This window comes from Siniperca chuatsi, linkage group LG7, assembly GCF_020085105.1.
Source record: "Siniperca chuatsi isolate FFG_IHB_CAS linkage group LG7, ASM2008510v1, whole genome shotgun sequence".
Taxonomy (NCBI): domain Eukaryota; kingdom Metazoa; phylum Chordata; class Actinopteri; order Centrarchiformes; family Sinipercidae; genus Siniperca; species Siniperca chuatsi.
This window is the reverse complement of record NC_058048.1, coordinates 14,448,293-14,468,066: the sequence shown is the minus strand read 5'-3', so window position 1 is coordinate 14,468,066 and position 19,774 is coordinate 14,448,293. Positions and strand designations below refer to the sequence as shown.

General features: G+C 38.3%; 1 protein-coding gene across 3 annotated transcripts in view; it reads left to right on the top strand.

Annotated features, from left to right (window-relative positions):
* pdgfd (platelet derived growth factor d) overlaps positions 1-19,774 on the top strand; it is a 55,408-nt gene that overhangs the window by 31,036 nt on the left and 4,598 nt on the right. For all 3 annotated transcript variants that reach the window (XM_044203559.1, XM_044203558.1, XM_044203560.1), the window contains exons 4-6: positions 8,189-8,248; positions 10,702-10,915; positions 18,251-18,468. In XM_044203559.1, coding sequence (XP_044059494.1) covers positions 8,189-8,248; positions 10,702-10,915; positions 18,251-18,468 — 492 coding nt within the window. The remainder of the gene's footprint in view (positions 1-8,188; positions 8,249-10,701; positions 10,916-18,250; positions 18,469-19,774) is intronic.

The window sequence follows — 19,774 nt, the reverse complement described above, 5'->3', positions numbered from 1 at the left end:
GAGATATACTGTATTTGCAGACAATCCTTCACTTTCATACAGTCATTTTGATATTACAGCGCCCTGTAATACCCTGGCTCTCCTCACAATATGTACTAAAAGTTCTACATATCATCAGCAAAAACACATTTTTTTTTACTTGAAGGATGAGGCTGTCGTTATTCTTTGTATTTCTTATTGTCAACAAATCCTATGAAAAGACAAAGACCTACCAATAATGTCTTAGTCAGTACTTCCCTACCCTGTCTATGGCACTTGATTAATTGGTTCCTACTGAAGATGTAAACATAAATATAGTTTCAGGGCTCAGTAATTTCCTAAGTAGCTAGGCACTGTAGTTTTTAGCAAATGGCACTCAAACTGGAGTAAATAGTGTATTTCTTAGGGACAATTATTAGCCCCGTATTAATACACATTTGATATGCTAGCTAGTATTTACGGCAGCAGAGTGGTGTATAAGGGATTGACTTAAAATAAACTACAATGCCCGTGTTCATCATAATGAAGTAACATCACCCAGTGCAATGGTGTAACTTATTAATGTTTTTAAGTCGTTTTTGAACAATAATACCACTTACGAATAAGCTTCTATATATCAGGCTTTAGCTACACAAGCTAATACTATTATTGATGCATGAATGACTAAGCAGCATTTTAATGCTGTAGCTGGTTGAGTTGGAGGTCATTTAAAGGTACAGGACAGTAGATTTAGAATAATCTCTTTTCCATATATCTATGTAGGTATACATATGATAAAGTCGCACAAAACATTAGTAACATTAATAACAGTTAGAAATTACCATAGTCTCTTCAGATTATTTTTTTAACTGATGTCCAGACACCAGGATTGAAGAGTCCATTTACTATTAAATGCAAATAAAATCAAGACTATCACAGAAACACAGATGACCTCAAAGCCCCACATCACAACAAATCCATGTGTCCTAAGTTGCTATGGCAACACAGTTTAAGGGCAACAGAGGAATCTCACAGCCATAAACTGTATGTTTGAGCCAGATGAGCCCTTAATGACCTCAGCCAAAAATACTAGAGAGCAACTTCACCACGTTCAATCCAACATAATGACAGCAAAGTAAAAGTACCTCAAAATATAACTTCCTTATCTCTCTCTCTCAGACTCTCACTGCTTTTCTCTGTCTTCCCTCCCTCCTCACCCTTTGTTATTTCTCCCCTGGTCAAATAATCACACCTCTGTACATTTAAAACAGAATCCAGCTCTTGGGGCTTATCTTATTTGATCCATTTTAACCATTTTTCAAAGAGCTCCTGTGTTTGAGTGTGTTTTTGTCTTACCATCTTTCACACAGACACACACACAGCTTCCCTTCAGCTAGACTAGAGCTGTGTGTGGCTTAATTTAGCAGGTCTAATTTGTTCTCTCCAGACCTGTCGAACAGATAAGAGGGAGGAGGAGAGGAGGCAGAGAGAGGAAAGGAGGAAGAGAGAGGACGAGAGAGACTGAGAAGAAGCAGCACTGGAAGGAGAGAACAGGTGTCTGAGATGGTATCAACATGTCAGCTAATGACTAAAACAACCTGAACTGAGAGAAGCAGAGTGAGAGAGAGGCGTTAGTGAGGTACTGAGATATAGACTGGACTGAGGTTGACTAGATAAAAGAAAAAACATGAAGGAGAAAACATGAGAGAAAATGCAGAGTGGAGTCAGATGGAAACATATAGGGAAAAGAGAGTGAACAAAACAAAACACAGTTTTACTACTAATCCCCTGCCGTGTTTCAAATCTGTGTGTCTGTGTTTTACACCAATCGTTACTTTCTCCGAATCAACCTTTCTCTGCCTGTCTGACTAGAGCTCTTCACAGGTCCTCTGGGTTCCTAGTAACCAAAATCTGACGAACGAAGTTGAGCAAGGCCCAAATTATATTCAGTCTTATCAGGTCTAGATAGGGTCTCGTTCTATTGCTGCATGTCTTGGGTCTATATCTCTAATACCCAAGTGGATCCATGCAGACTCACTGTCATCACATGTGCTTTAAAATGACCGCCACCAGAGGAAAAATGTGGTCTTTGAGGCGAAACGGAGAGTGTGAACTGTGATATGTGGGAAAAATGACATGTATTGCTGCTCTTTATGACCTTTTATGGCTGCTCGTTAATTAGAGGAGCATCGTGCCACTGCAAGTTTGGTCTTCTCTCTCTTTAGACTTAGCCACTCTGTGCGTCCTGGACAAATTGGATACCTGTTTGATCTCAAAAAAGCTAAGTGTAAATTGTAAAACAGGCAATAGAAATGATTGAAATCTAAATGTTCAAACCACCATGGTAGGTGGTTTGAGATGCATTCCACACAGATGTTGAAAAGGTGTAAATGCATCTGTCTTTCCAAGACACATACGTAATCTTTACTCCCCCCAAGTGCAACCACGGCAGTAAACAGTTGTAACGGCAGCTGAAATGACACTGAAATCAACCTTCTTTTTCTCTGTATCATTTAACTTCATTTCAAAACATACAGTAATACAGAAGGTATAACATGATCTGTGGATGAGAGAGCATTGATCAGTACGGGTGAAGGAGCGATGTCAGTAAGAGCCATGAAGACGAGCAAAACATTTGTCTCGCTTGTCAGCACGAGTAGGTTCTGTTACAGTAGGTAGCTGCTAAACTCTTGCAAAACTGCTAAAGCGCCCATTTCCTCTTCTACTGGTGATTTATAGCCGATACCAAACAGCTTCAGGAGCATTACCACTACTCACTGTGCTAGAGTGAGGCTTATGCAGATTAGGCAGTGAGGTTTATGCATGCAGCCCGGGAAAACCAAGACAGATTGCAATCAGATTTGTGATCTAGCTAATGGAGATGCATACAGAATAACATGTGGTTATGTGTAAACAAAAGTGTATTAAAACTCCTCTGGATTTTATTCATATATGAGACACTTGAAATGACAAGTGTAAATGGGGTCTAATCAGGTAGACCACATTTCAGATTGGGTCACATTATCCTTTGGTCTTTTTTGGATCTGGTCTCTTTTTTAAAAAACAAGTTTGGATAGGTTTCCACGGATTGGGACCTAAACTGCCCCCCCCCAAAAGAAACAAAAGCCCACCATCAAACAGAATATTTCATGTCACTGTTTTTATCCCAAATCATTATTCTTTGATCCTTTTCAAATCTTGTTTTCAGCGGGTGTGATTCGTCATCTGCAGTGCAGGCTTACATGAAGTAATGAGTGCTTTTGATTGCATAAGATAAACATTTTAGGAGCTATTTGGTTATATAGGCTCAAAGAAAGGCTCTTTGAATGCACAAATCAGCCTCATTATATTTATTGTGAACAGAAGCAGCTCTAAGTTTATCTTTTTAAGACTTCAGACCCTAATAGATCTTTGTATGTGTTGTTTGTTTCCAATATTGATTTTATTGTCTGAGATCATACAAGTAACAGCAATGTATTTTGGGTGGATCTTCCTGGGAAGTCGGTGTAGTCCCTCATTCGTCCAGGAGTGTTCTATCGTAGAAAAGGTTTCAGTCGTAGTCATTTGGACACTGTTTTCAGAATCAAGACGTTTCGGCTTCCATCCGGAAGTCATTCTCAATTGTGAGAATTATCTTTATCTTTATTATCAATTACCTTCCTGGGAAGTGTTGCTAAGCCAGGTTCAGTGGGAAAAGACTATTATTGATCAAAGAATATGATCCAAGTTAGTTCCCAGATTACCATTCTGAGTCATCCGACATGTGTGCTTCCCATATAGACTGGACTCCATATGACCTAAACTGAAACCTGTGTGTGTGATAATGCTTGATGAAACATTTGTTTTCACTATGACTATAAATAATAATTTGTGTGTTAATTAGTGTGTTTTTGATGTTGTTGATATGTCTATTTGATATTTTCTTGGTGGCACAAATTTCTTTGTCTTTTTAGCAATGGCTAAGTCCTCCTAAGTATCCAGCTATGAGTGTGCGAACACCAAGCAAACCTCTGTTGCTTCTGCTGGAATAACAGTAAAAACATACATGTCCACTCTTTAAATGACCCAACCCAAGTGTAGTCTCTACTTCACTACTGTTTTATAGTTTTTTCCAGTTGCTAACAAGCATTGTTCAATACTGAAACCACATTTTCAAAACTCTTCACACAGTCTGCATTGGGCTGCAATGATAATAAAAAAAGAATAAATAAAATTCATCCTACACATTACTGTAACAACATGTGTAGTTGTTCATTATAGTAAATTACAGTGATGGTTCTAGTCTGCTCTCTCTCTGTTCTCATCAACATCACATCTGATATCGTCTCTGGCATCTTGGAAAGTTCCTCCTGGGATGTCTGATCCATCCCTGGCAGCCTTCAGGAGAAATGTCTTCATTGCCTCCAGTATTTTAGTATACTTTCAGTATTTTAAAATAATTACTGCATAAATGCTTGGAATTTGCCATCATTCTGTTTTGAATGTGTTTGTAATCATTTTGAATGCAGTGTGTTAGCATTAGAAAAATGTGCTGAAAATACACAGTGTTTTGCATGTTGTGGAGAAAAGAGTTCCTGAATTTTGAAAAGTGTTGTCACTGAATGCATTTTGTCTGAAAGCAATGAAAAATGGTTCACAGTTTGGTCTGCATTGACTTCTGTTTCACTGACTGTGTGAAGACTTTTGAAAATGTGGTTTCAGTATTGAACAATGCTTGTTAGCAACTGGAAAAAACAGTCACCACGAGACAGTGTCAAAACTGATGACATAAATATAATGCAAAGACCAGACGTATCACAGTAAACCACAAGAACAACAAGAAAAGCCACTGTGCTACACGAGAAGGAGCATTTTCCTAGCTTTTACTTGAAAATTTACCTAGACCCAGACACAGATGAGACAGCATAAATGTGGCTGGTGTGATTTATCTAATAACTTAAATGTCCTCTGGCTGTAAACGAGAAAACTGGCCATGCAGAGTAAAAGTCAACAGGGAAATACTCTTTCCTTCTTCACCATCTACCACACACTTAATCCTCAGCTGCTCCAGTGTCCAACTGTACAAAATGGAGGTTGAAAAGGGCAGCTCCCTTGTGTCCCCTCCACTAGACTGCTAGTGTAAATTTGTTCCTTCACCACCAGTGAATACAGCAATATTGTCTGAAATATTACTTTTAGCTTCTATAACAAATATTGGCTCTTAAATCATACAAGAAAATATATTAAAAAACAATTCACTTACAAAATTAGCTTCTTTTAGCAACTTGACAAACACACACAAAAGATCCTTGTATGTCCTGTAGACTACTTTTTGTATTTGAAGTTGGAGTTGCAGATGTAGCCACCAAATGCTATTTTTTAACATTGCTACATGAAATGTACGGAGGTTTTTATTTACATCCTCTGTCATTTCTTTATTGTGAGACATCACAAAATCCAAAATGTAAAAATGTTACATTTTCATGTTTAAACTGTTTTGTATAACAAAACTTTAGTCGGTTAATCTGTAGATTATTAACTACTTAGGGAACCTAACCAGTTTTCGTGTGACTGAAACAAACTGGTTTGGTTCATTTGCGTATGTAAATAATTATGCATGATTATTTGGTAACCGTGGTACAGTATCACATATACACATCAGCACGAGTGCAAGGATTACACATAAGAAAGTGAAGTAAAATGAAGTGTAATGTCTTACGCCATGTACCTTTGCAGTTCCTCAATTAAAAGCATGTGATTTACTCCTCTTGATTGTAAAAAGTCAGCGTGAACATCAAACGCACCAGAACTAAAAGGCTGGATGTTAGAATAAGTAAACCAAAACACATTTGGAAAAGCCACCTTGGTTTTTTATCAGTTTAAAACATAAACCTGCATTAAGGTTTAATCTACTTTTCTAATAAGTTACTGTTTCAACATATGTACATTTATATACATTAGCATATCCAGTTTTCTTTCAACAAGAACACATTTTATAAAAGTAATAATACAAAAATGTCAAAAAATCATGAGATAAGTATGTAAGAGGGTAAACGTTGCTGTAAGGCGACTACAGTCTCTATGCTCAGAGGTTTTCAGTCCTTCTGCATGTTCTGATCCCTGCCTTGTCAACCTTTTTCCAACCTTGTTTTTCTCAATTGTTTACACACTAACACTGGTACGTGACAAGTACAAGTGTTAAGTGTTACACTGCACATTCAAAGGGCATAAGTCTCCTGATAATGCATTCATACTAGTGTTTTCCATTCATAGTAGTGTCTTACATTGAGCACATCAGTGTTCAATTGGTTCTTTGAAATATCTATTCATATGATGGTGTGTGTGTGTGTCATTTGAACACAAAATACCAGTTTGAGAAGACAAAACAATGTTTTGAATGCAAGAGTTTCATTTTGCAGGAGGTTGGTGGAGTTGTGCTTTTTGTGTGTGTGTTTTTGGATTTGTGTGTAGAGTTCTGAGAATATGAGATATGCTTTCAGAAAACGCCTGTAAACAATTGAGAAAAACTGTAAGTGGCCCAGATGTGCTTAACAAGAAGCATTTAACCTTAAAAGGAAATGAGACTAGGAATTTGTAAGCATGCATTTACTCGCACAGACACACACACACGCACTCTTACAGGAAACCTTTTGACCTCATTCACGGCTAGTTTGGGTGTGTGTGTGTTTATGTGTATGCATACATTTATCCAAAGGCCACTTGCAAGAATCTGTTAAACAAAAACCTTTGCACACTGACAGGCTTTGATGTCAACTCTTATTACATTAGCAGACACACAGTTACACACACACACCAAGACAAAGTGAGGGCACTGTGTCTTTGAAGTGTGGTTGAGGCAGATTAACTGTTCCATATTGACCGGAGATGGTATTTAAGACTCTTCAAGGAGAGGGATTCAATAGCCAGTAAGATTTTATGTGTGTGTAGTAAAGAGGGTGATGCCAGAAACTGTGTGTGTGTGAGAGAGAGACAGAGAGGGAGAGAGAGAAAGATAAAGAATGTGGGCATGTGTGCCAGATATGTCAGTCTAATGTGTGTTTATCACCTAAATGTGCTTTGACCAGAGTCTGATTTCTTTCTCACACACAAACACACACACAAAGACACACACAATGGCATGCTGTGACTGGGGTCACTGGAGATTCTTTGAGGATTTTCCTGTCCATCAGTTAAACAGGCAGACACCTGAATATCTTGGATAACCTTAGATTACATGTGAAGCTCCACCCTATCCTACAAACTGTGTTTGAAGGCAACTATTTGAAAGGTAAAAAGTCAGGACATTGCAGTGACAGGTGGAAGCATTTGCCTTTAGCTGCCCAGCTTTCTGTCCTGTCTGATGATCCTGTCTGATGAACATGATCTTTTAGTAACATTTTACATGTGGTTTTACTGTAGGTGTCTAACCTCAACTATACAGTAACTGTGAGCAAATGTAGAAATATGTACAATATGAATGTTAAGTGCAATCCACACGAACAATGTCTTTGGGTCAGTCAGCTATCTAACGGAACAGATACACTTTCAATACAGTTTCTACACATATCAACAAGGACCACGACTTTGCAGCGTTTATGCAGTAGATGTTAATGCTGCAAGTCACATGGAGGAGGGTGGATAGTTGGGCTTACAAAATATTTTACTTTGATGCTGTAGATTGAGGTTCACATCCTTTTAACCAATGGTTAGAAGAACTATTTTCCCCCTAATTTTAACTATTGCCAGGATCTTAACATGACCTTACCCAGTAGTTTTAGTTGCCAACACTTAACCATACCGTAACAGTGATTTATTTACTAGTAACCAAGCAGACAAATCTAAATTCTTATCCACTTAACCTCTGCGCAGTTATTGTGACATGTAAATGTATTTTTAATGAGGTACAAGTCAGCCAAAGCAGGACCCTTGCATACAACTCCCTGACACAAGACCGTGATTCATTTAGTCTTACCTAAATCATATATTCATTTGCTTTGGGAACTATTCACATCAGTTTTATTTTACTTGATGGCCTCCATCAATCATAATAAAGCTGTGTTTATCATTAACTGAAAAGCTTCTTGACTGTACCTTCTTAAAGCACTAAACCACCTTCATAAGAAACACACAACATTTTTTCATTCATTCAATAATCATTTTTCCTTTTCTTCTCTTCAGTATGGTTTCTCATCTATTTTCTGCTCAATTGATCAATTAATGATTTGTTATTTCTGCTGTCCATTCCTTTCAGTATGACTCTCCTCTGCCTGCATCCATCACCAACTGGGAGGCTGTCACTTTGCCCATGTCGGTGAGTCATGCACACACATACACACTCTATGAATTGTAAAAATCCTAGAATTAAAATTCAGTAGGCATGCTTGACCTCAGTTATAATAAGGGATATTTTTGGCAGAAACAGAGCTCACTCATTAGCCATTGAATGGAGGCAATAAATGCATATGTGACAGTTTTATACAACCATAAAAAGAAATGTACAGCTAGGAAAATGTCATCACCATCATCGAGATTATACAATTTTATTTCAAACTAATATCAATGTTTAAAAAAACTTTGAATTCCCTTGTTCCAAACTATGTTTTAATAACGTTTCTGCAGATGGAGCATACTGTTTATAACACAGATTATGTTATATAACACATACAGCCTACCTGCCCCCCAACCCTATCATAAGTCTCTTCTTAAGCACACCAGGAACATTTGCTACACCAATAAATATGACATACAGGCTAACACACACCCACACACAGAATACATTCATACATGTATGTACTGTATTCATTATGCATATGGCTTGAGATGTAAAATGACATGCTTCCTTAGACTAATGTTATTATAAGTACATCAGTGTAATGTGTGTGTGTCCGTGTGTATGAGCAGTGCGGTTCAGTGACATATGTGACCATAACAATTAGTGTGCGTTGGGCTGTGTGGCAGTTTTTCTGCATGGACTGATAATAGTTAAATGTGTGTGGGTGTATGTTGAAGGGATGTACATGTTGGGCTCTTCCACTTTATATTCAAATGGCACTCTGAAACACTATCTTGCTTCATGGGTTTTCCCAGTGATCTGTGGTTGTTTTACATTAAGCTCATGTTGGTAACTGTTTCACACTATCGAGCAAATGTGTGATACATTAATTATAGGGATTATGATGATTTTTTAGCTCTCAGCTTGTTGTTGATATGCTGATTGTGAGCATTTTAAAATCCTTATTCTAAATGAAAAAAATACAAATTGTATCAGATGACAATATTTAGTTATTTGAAAAGTAATACATTTAAATGGTGCTTTTGACTTTTGAATGCAACATACACTTGAGCCGTCTTTTTTTTTTTACATGAGCCAGAGGCACATTTTTATTGCATGGTAGAGTGATACTAAAATTATCATTTTTAATTTATACTCATTAAGTCACTGTATTGAAGCTCTTACACTAAATGTTAACAAATGTTAAGTCTCAGAGGTGTACTTCAGTTCTCATTTTAGCTTTAATGAATCTAAGTCTCCCTCCATAACCTACTGACATCTTCTCATCACTTTCCCTTGTCCTTTGACCTGCATGGATGTCAGTGCTAATCATGATATAAAGTGGTATTCAAAAGTATTGTTGCAAAAATTACGGCACTAAAATATATATATATATATATATATATATATATATATATATATATATATATGTGGGAAATTATTACCAATTTAGAGGACTTTGTTGCTGAATTTGCACAATAATGATAGCAGGTTTGAATAAAAGAATCTCTTAAATTTTAGGCAGAGTAAATATTTTCTTTTCAAGCATGTAATGCTTCGAGCTCAATGGGATGCAAGCATACATATGTGGTGAAACACTGCATACAGTATTTCCACCAGTGTGCTATACTACAGGGTATAGGCTGGTTTCTTAACTTACAGTAAATGTCAGACTGCTCTCATATTTACATGTTGTATGAGTGCATACATGGGGAGTGCATGGAGAGTATTTTTTAATCACAGTAAATGCACCATTTGTAGTGTCTTGATCACACTCTACAATACAGAAAGATCAAACAACAGTATGTTATTGTAAGTGAAATATATTACAGATTTTGAAAGAAAGCCAAATAGAAAAGAGCTACACTGTCAAGTGTAGGTCAAGACATCTTGAAAATCTGTTTTCCATTTCACTAAAAGCTCTGTCTGAAATGTTTAGTAGGGAACTCTTGTTAGAGGAATCTGAATCAGTATGACCAATAGTGACTGTGGCTTTTATGTTCATGGTTCTTTCTTTCTTTGTGTGGAGGTTATCTGTTGATATCTCTAACTCTTCCCATGAATCCTTGGATATCTTTTCAATGCTTGCAAAGAAACAGTGCTGACCTCCCCACCACAGCACACGCTACAACTACAGAGTAAACAATAAAATATGCAGTTTTTAAGGAACCAAGACCATTGTCAAGGATTTCACCAAGTTCAGAAAACCAGTGTTTCCTCAGCTGCAGAAGTACCCCTCCTATCTCTGTGCATATAGCAATTGCTTCCACAATTCGTAAAAACCCTTTATATGGGGTTGTATTATAGCTCTCTGCTGCATAATAATGGTGGTAGAAATAATAAGGTGACCCACAGGTTTTGGCACATGGCTACCTATGATGTGCTGTAGGTAATAATGCTATAAATGAATTAATTGCTAAAGTTAGAATAGGCTTAAATTAATAATAGAATGAATAATTTTGAGTTTACCTTTTGACCTTTGCTCTTTGCAGGACAGTGGTGGAGGGCAGATGCCAGCGACTGTCACAGAGGTTCCTTTCTCACTGGAGGACTTGGACCGGACCATAGCTGCCTTTGACACTGTAGAACAGCTTCTCAAATCCCTGAGCCCAGACACCTGGAAACAGGACCTGGACAGCATCTACACTCAAACACACATACATTACAGATCCAGGGCCTATTATCTGGCAAGCAGACATAATAAAAGTAAGATGTACTTTATATCTCCAAGTTTTACAAGCCATACATGAACCTGTCCAACAAATGTATGTACATAATTTTAAACATGTATTACTGTCTCACAGTCTTTCAGGATTGCAGAGCGCTAAACCCAAACATATATGTCTTGCATGACTGTGCTCTTAGCCTGATGATAATCACTTTCATTTGGCTCTAATATAACCGCTGCAAATGGAATGTGCTGACACATTACCAGACAGTCTTACAATACAGGGCTGAAACTTTAGACTATGAGTCGATATGATGACAGCACAGTATTTACTGTTCGTTTGGATGCTATCAAACTATAAATAAGTAAAAAGTCCATAAGTAAAGAAAGCTCCAGTTTTTCAGCGTTTAAATAGCCACAAGCTAGCAAGAAATGCATATAAAAAATAAATGCTGTGGGTAAATGCTGTGCTGTACAGAGTTGGTAGTTGATCAATCAGTGGTTCAATAGTACTAACAACCCTTCATGTCACACAGACATTTGAGTACATGAATATAGAAAGTAATGCTAAATGGGGCTTTAAATTCAAGTGAAGAGCCCAATGTTTCCAGAGATACAAAATAATTTGTAGCAGGCAATTACAGGGAGACGATAGTGCAGCCATAAAAATAAAATCTTTGGTTTTAATATTTCTCTTGGTATACGGCTCATATGGACCAAGAAGATACATTTTTGTACAGTGATGTTATGAAGTGTGGAAATAATGTTTTTTTTTTTCTTTGAATGTATAAGAGATATTTAACAGAAATATTGACTATTTATATGTATCAACATATAAGCATGGGAAAAGATCTCAGAATAATATAATAAATAATAAAATAAATAATATATAATATATTAGTAAAGCTGATGCAGGAAAATGAGAGCGCCGATGTTCTCATCCCATTTTATTGTGCTGCAGATGGTGATCCTCAACCGCTCTGCTGCGTTCACATTATTTCGCTGCAGACTGGTGCAGTAGTTGCTAGCTGGTGTAATAGAGTGGAGGGGGTGCTGACCAAGGAAGACCCACACAGCAGGAGGCCCATTCTCACATACTGAGCTATACATAAAACTCAGTGGAACAGCATTACAGTGGACAAAGTCTACAGCTTGGTAATTGGAAGGAAATTATTAGTCAGAGCTGTAATGACAATGTGATGGAGCCATTGCCTTATGATCAAATATTGCACAGGTGACAGCCAATGAAAACATGCTAATGAATTGTTGCATATGCAATTGGAACCGCACTATCCAGTCTGTATCAAGTAAGGCAGAGTGTTAAAATGACATTATGCTGTCTGTTATTTGAGTGTATCTCTTAACACATTTTATTTGGCATGTGGGAAGGAATATAAAAAGGTAGGAGAAATTTCTGTGCACTTTACTCCCCAGTGCTGAACATAGAAATGAAAAAAAAGTTTAATTAAAAAAGCATTCTGATGAATTTGGGAAATATGTTTGCCCCTTGTCTAGTTTTCTGTGAATATAAAAGATCATTATGAAAAATGAAACTAGCTCCTGCTCTTATTGTGACGCAACAACACACCGTAGCCTGACTAAGTTGTTGCGTCATCAGATGAGCAGTTTGCCCTCTAGTGGGTCTAAAAGTGAGTCAGTGACAGATTTAAGGTGACACAGGACCAGCAGTTCAAGGCAATTCTTTACTGTGAAGTCTGTGCCAATGACCCGGAGTCACTGAGGCAATAGATTTTGTCCTTAAGAGCAAATATAAAATTTTGGCACGCATATGTTTATTTCACACACACATCACACAATCATGGGAGTGTGTGTTCAGGGATGCGTGTGACTAGTGTGTAGAACCATTCAAGCTTGCAACAGACCTGAGTGCTTTCGACCCCATCTCTCTCACCTGTGCCTCCGTATCTCTCTCCTGCACTCTCTTTGTACCCAAGGGCTCTCTTGTTCCTTAGTAAATATTTTTGCTTGACAGCAAATCTATCTCTATTTATCAGCGCATGTGTGTGCTCGGCTGGCATGAGAAGGCTCCTTATATTGGGTGAACCTTGTGCATGTTGCAGCACTACAGGGAGGTGCATAGGTGCTGCACGTCTTTGATATACTGTACCGGCGCAGCTCTGTCTAATTGGAAATTCAACCTGTGCAGCGGAGCAGAAATCTGCCACGGTCAGCAGCTTAGCTTTGTTTTCATTAAGACACACACACATTTGGTTCCCACCTTTGTTTCCATGTAGAACAGTAAATCTGATCATAATATTGGGACACGTTTAAGTCCAAGTAATTCACACACATGCAGACTCACACATAAAAACATAATAATACTCATACAAACAAACAAATCCGTGTGCAGAACTTTGGAGCAGAATATATTCTATAATTTTCACACGCACACACTTTTTTCATGTTGGTGGCTGTGTGAATGACATAGTCACTCTCGTAGTCTTGCTTGCTCTCAGTCTTTCTGTGTCTGTCTGTCTTTTTCTCCTCCACACTCCCTGACAGGGTTCCACACTGCTGCTTTTCTGAGTTTACACTTATTCCCCTTAAAGGGACACAAGCTCAGCCCTGCAAGAACACACACACACCACACACATACAGTATACACGCCTACACGCTCACACATGACCTGTGCCTTCGTCTTCACTCATGCAGTTTTAACGTGCACCTTACCCTCACGTACACAAACACACAAATGTGCCTATCAGAGCCGTGCTTTTGTACCAGCTCCTTTACAGCAAACCTTGCATCCCCTTGGGAGGTGTATAAAAACATTACAAATGTTGGAGGCACCTGTCATGACTCTTGACATCCTCACAATTCTGTCATCAACCATGAAACCATCACTTGTTAAAAATCTGCTATTTTGCTCTTCAGTAAAATCACAAAAACAGATATGATGGCTTCTCTGTCACCTGTACTTCATTGATTTCTATGATTTGGCTGTGAGCAAAGGCGTATGTAGTGTAGCATAATGCCGGGTGTGTACTATAGTGCTAGATGATGAGATTAATTCTTAATTTCAGTTTCATACTCCCTCCATGATACACCTTAGATTAATAAATTAGTTAAGGTAGTCGTTGAAAATGTTATGTCTCCACTCATCCAAAATACACACCAATAAATTCACTGTTTTTGTGTTTTTTTTAAACGTGGCACAGACACGCTGTTTGAATCAGTTGTCCTCATTTAACCTGTTAACACTCACACGAGTGCAGACATAATCCACTTTTCATTTAGCCTATGTAGCGGATGTGCACACAGCAACAGAATGCAGGGATTTTCGAGGAGCATGCAAACACATACAACACCTCACACACAGACGCGTGCACATACAAATGTGCATACAGCTTTCATTTGCTGCATTCCTTTTCTATATTCCTCTTATATCTAATCTTATTTTCTAGTCATCTTGTCATGCAACTGAAAAGGCCTGAAAGAAAACGCATTCTGTAAATATGGACAATTCTACCACTTTGATGGAACCAAAATCAATGTTGTCAATATAAATAGTGCACCTTCTACCTTTATCTCTCTCTCTCTGTATTGCCAAAGTAAATAAGTATAACCCGTGGGTTCCCCACATGCTTTGTGTCATGAATGGAATCCCCCATATAAATATTTCTTTTTTGTGAACACTTGCTTATTGATTATCAATCCCATTAGGCTTCCCTTGACCCCACTGCACTTCTCTATTGGTTTCTCACTCACACACAATATTGCACGCCAAGCAAATTTGTCATTGTTGTACTAATACGGAGGACATGCAATTTCTAGGCAGTCTCTATTGCATGACTGATCTTTATTGTTGCTTTGTTGCAGCAAAGCTCAAAAACAAGCCAATCTCACCAAGCTACACTGTTGTAGTTTACTGCAAATATCGATCTTGACAAGTCCTTTATGCTTGTATTACGTCATAAAAGCTTATTGTTCTTCAATGAAGTGAAAAATCTAGTAGTGACTCAAGAAAATTGAATTAATTTTTACTGCAAATTAACTTCTTTAAAGAATATTTCATTTGTTTCAAGGAAGGATTATCCCATTTCACCCAGGCTGTGCTCTTTAATTGGCTCTATGTGCTTTATAGGCTCTACTTGTTGGGCAAACAACCAAACCCACCTTGTACTGGCTGTAGAAATGGCCCTTATACAGAAACCCTGCTTCTACTTTCTTTCAGTCTCATAATAGTGGAAAATCTCCACACCGTTTGCTCTGTTGTCTTTGTTTTTGTCTGGAAGCAAAGCACTTGTGTAGTGTCTGGGTAGATTCATCCACTGATTCTGATGGAGAACGGAGCCATGATACATGAAAGAAATTCGTGATGCTGCCACTTTAACCCCAATTTTTGGGGACCCTGTCTTGGGTGAACAGTACAGTAAGCAGATGTCAATACCTGGGCAGCCACTCATGGTTTGGGCCCTGAATGGCTTCAGAATGGTGAATGCGCAGTTGTTCCCCTCTGTGGAGTAGACTATCCAGTGTGCATAGGCTCAGTCCACCATCACAGCCTAAAGGGCAAGGTTTATAGGAGCTCAGCTCACAACTTGACTTGACTAAACTGATCGGTTTATGCTTTTTTGCCTCTTTCTGCTGGACAGAAGACAGTCGCACTCTATCATAAGGGTGAACGCATCAGTGTTTTCTTCTTGTCATGTTGCTTTTGCTGAGGGGTTGTTCAGTCACCCTCTCCTAAAGTGGTTTCTGACTGCGGGTAGTGAAGCGTCAGACTGTAGTACAGTGGGTGCCTCCTATGGTGCTCAAGGCTGTCTCCTCTGAACCTTAGAAGACCATTAAGGTAATGTCCTTAAACCTTTTACACCCCTATTTTAGTGTAGTAAATAACTCAAACCAGAGCGCGCAAATAACGTAGTTCTGCTTACATCGTCCATTGATAGCTGTTTTGAAAGAATGTGTAATTAAGATCTAAATATTCAACAGTTCATGTTGACTTGCCTCACGATCCTCAAATTTATGTTTTCTTAAATATTCAAACTAATCCAGTTTACTGGCATACATAATGTGTCATACGCCTGCTTTGGTACTGTGTAATAATGTCAATAATGCTGTTTTGAGTGAGGCCTTGCCTTTCCATCCCCAGTGCAGAGGTGTGGGCAAGTCCAAAGAGCCTTTTTACAGAATGAGAAATACCTATTTGTCCTCCATGCTGTAAAAGAACAAGTGCAATGTGCTAAACAATGGTGTGTGTTTTCACATAAATGTTGCCTCATTATTGGAATTCATACACAAGTCATAGAATAGAACATCATGTTTTTCCAGGTTTCCCACTTCAGAGACAGGCAATTTATTATCAAAGTGGCTACCAGTAGTTACAGGCAGCTATCATGGCGGAAAGACAAGGGCACGAACGTTGCAAGGCTTCTATAGAGCTTGATAGGGCTCCATTTTGTACTCTTATTCATACACTGCTAAAATGCATAACCTTTTCTAACAGATGAAACCACACTGCACGCAAGTGAAATCGACTAATTCTATTCCATCTGGATTTTTTTTTGCCTTTCTTTAAAGAAAAAAGGTTAAAACTTGTATTAAAGTATAGTAAAATCACTGATTAAATGGCCTAGTGTAATCACCAGCCATGGTATGGACAGTGTGGTGATGATTTCTGATTCTGATTATCCTGCTGATGACCTCAGTGAAGAGGGCAGTCAATCTTCTGCGCAGTGTTGCTCTTCTTTCATTTCTATTCTTCCTCTCATCTCATCTCTTTTCTTTTTTTATTTTCTGTCTCATCCATCCTTTAAAACAGCTGTGGATTGCCTGCAGAATATGAGCAATAAAAAGTGCTCCCACTGTATTCCACATGCAACACATTCTTGGTTTCCTTCACTCTTTTATTTGTCCCTAAAATATATCTTTGCCTTCAACAGCTTCAAAATAAATGCTCACCTGCTACAGTTTGATCTCAGGCTCTCCTTGTGCTGAGCAACAAGGTGCACTTATCATTCAGTCAGTGGTCTCTAATGCCAATACTAATGAAACATAGAAATATAGACAGATTTTTATCAAGCTCCTGATTTTGGCGCTCCCGGTTTTCCCCTTTGGACCAGTGTTTTAATCCCTTATTTCCCATCACCTTGTCCCATAGTCCCTTTGATTCTCCTGAAATTAGTTTTGAACCATTGCAGCAGGCAGTGCACAAACAAGGTGATTTTCTCCAAAGTGATGACATGAAAAAAGACAGCGGTCAGTACATTCAATCTACAATCAATTAATGGCCCCTGCTTCCTCTTCTGGCCTGTGTTCTCTCTTTCTTCCACTAATCTCTCCATCTGTCCCTCTACAGTCAAGTTGTTGCAATTGTACTCATATCTAATAGTCTCTCTTCATCTTCATTCAGTCAATATTGAGCATATCTTTGGTGTGAATTACAGCCACTTTGCCTTATTTGCCTCCATCCATGTTTCATTCTTCCATCTCTGTCTCCAACATGCCACACATTTCAATTAAAGGTGGGGTATGCAATTCTGGAGAAATCCAGTACCATGATAAACACCATGATATAGAGCAAACAACGACACAGCAAGTAATGCAACTAACATTAGCTTAGGTTGTGGATTAGCAAACAGTCCCTACAGTTGCTTCTGCGAAGCTAACAGCCAAAGAGGACGAGACAGTTTCCAGAGCCAACAAACCAGCTCCAGACACCGATACTCACAACTTGCCTGCTACTATAACTAACATCACAACAACAGCATATCTTGGCAAACTAGAAAGTAAGCTGAATGTCCGCGGGCAAGTCATTTAACGTTACCTGACACACAAATCATGACAGGAATGGCTAGAATAGTGTTGTGTGGCCCGGTCCAAGCCACTTAAGTTGACTTTGACGAAAAGATGTATATTGGATTAGAATTGCATACCCCACCTTTAATGATGATATGAAGCAACAGACAATAGCAATAGTAAATCAAAACAGCTTTTTGTCAGGCTCACCCTTACTTCCTTTAATGTGTTATGTAAGGAACATAACTATTATAGGCCAGTACTACAATAGAAAAACAATCATGTGTTTGTTATTGATTGTTTCATATTATAACACAATAATAATTTTGCCAATAACCAGTTGATGAGGAAGTGATGTCTTTGTTACCATCAGCAGCAGATGCAGTGAATTGAAAAAAAGAAAAGGTAGGTTGCCATGATAACAAATATGAATGAAGAAAGGAAAGGCAAAATTTGAATCGTCAACAACATAAAATACACAGAAAAACATGTGACCTTGCAAAGTAACCTCTGTTAAGTGCAGCCCAAAAACACTGCATCAAAGAGGAAACATAAATACAACAAAAACTCAACTAAAGAGTTTTTTTCTCTTTTTTTCTCTCACTGTCCAGTCGATCTGAACCGTCTCTATGACGACGTCAAGCGGTACAGCTGTACTCCTCGCAACTACTCTGTAAACCTGCGTGAGGAGCTGAGGGTCACCAATGCTGTCTTCTTCCCTCGATGTCTGCTGGTCAAACGCTGTGGAGGCAACTGTGGCTGCGGAACCAATAACTGGAACAACAGCTGCACCTGTCAGGCCTCCAAGACAACAGTCAAACTACACGAGGTAGGTCTTATAGCGCAAAGACACACTGGTGGAACTGTCAAAGCATCACTCAAACTACGATTTGTGAGTTTGTTTGTTTCTTTTCTTTTTCCTTTGTCTTCATCTTTTTTCTTTTTTTCATTTTTCTTTCTTTCTTTCTCTCTTTCTTTTGCATTTCTCTATCTTTTACTTCTTTCTTTCTTTCACTCACACACAGTTTTAATCATTACTGACAGTAAAGTACAGTACAAACACCAGAGGCACTCATGCATACAACAAACACACACACACACACACACTGACTACACTAATGTGTGTGTCTTATAAATGTAGGTTTCCGTTATGTAAATTGTCTGTAATGGTTCATGTGAGATCTGTTGTGTGACAGAGAGCGGCGTCACTGCTGGAGAACAGCAGTGAGTTGGAAAGTAATGATATGAAGGACAAAAGAAAGTTCTCTCAGTTATCAGTGATTTTAAAACCTGTTTTGTAGGCAACAAACATTGTGAGCGTAGTAGAAGGAGCATACTAGTGGACCTCCAAATAAATTTGGCCATCAATTTATTTATTAATTTGTTAGATAAATAGTTCTGCTGCGTATTTTATACAGTCCAAATGTGCCGAAGCATAGGTAAAAAATACAAGACATTAGGTTGTTACCTTGGTTAATTCCTATTTACTCACATGCATTTGATGGATATTCATATCTATTGGCATGGCAGTAAAGGGTGACTGAAAAACTTAAAATTGACTCAGTCAGTATATTCTTTTTTACACTTGTTAAACTAATTGTATTCCCTTGTGCATAAGAATGATTATTAAAATGATAAATGCATTACTTTTAATACATTTTAGTGCTTTTATGAAGGCGGGAAAAAGATGTGCATTTACTATCTCTCTGCATATGCTTGTGCGTGCTGTGGCCTTTCCATCAATGCAAAGGCATTCAGTTTAGACTGACTTAGCTGTGCTGGATGTGTTACAGCAAAGTGATACGGGTGCTTATTCATACATGAGACTAACATGTAAAATTTCCAGCACATTTTAGATGTGAACATTAAAGGGGCTAAAAAGATGCTGAGTGTGTGAGTGAGAAGGAGAGAGAAATTGGGCGTGCAGAGGCAGGCGCCGCATCAACAATGAAGCAGCAATGCACCAGCAGCCTCACACTTTCTCCCTGCTTCTCTCCTCCATTCGTTTCTATGTCTTTCTCTTTCCAATCTCTCCATATCTCACTCAGTGAATTATTAGCATTCTATCTCTCTCTCTCTCTCTCTCTCTCTCTCTCTCTCTCTGTGGGCTTCCATCATCCTTTCATTCTTCCCAA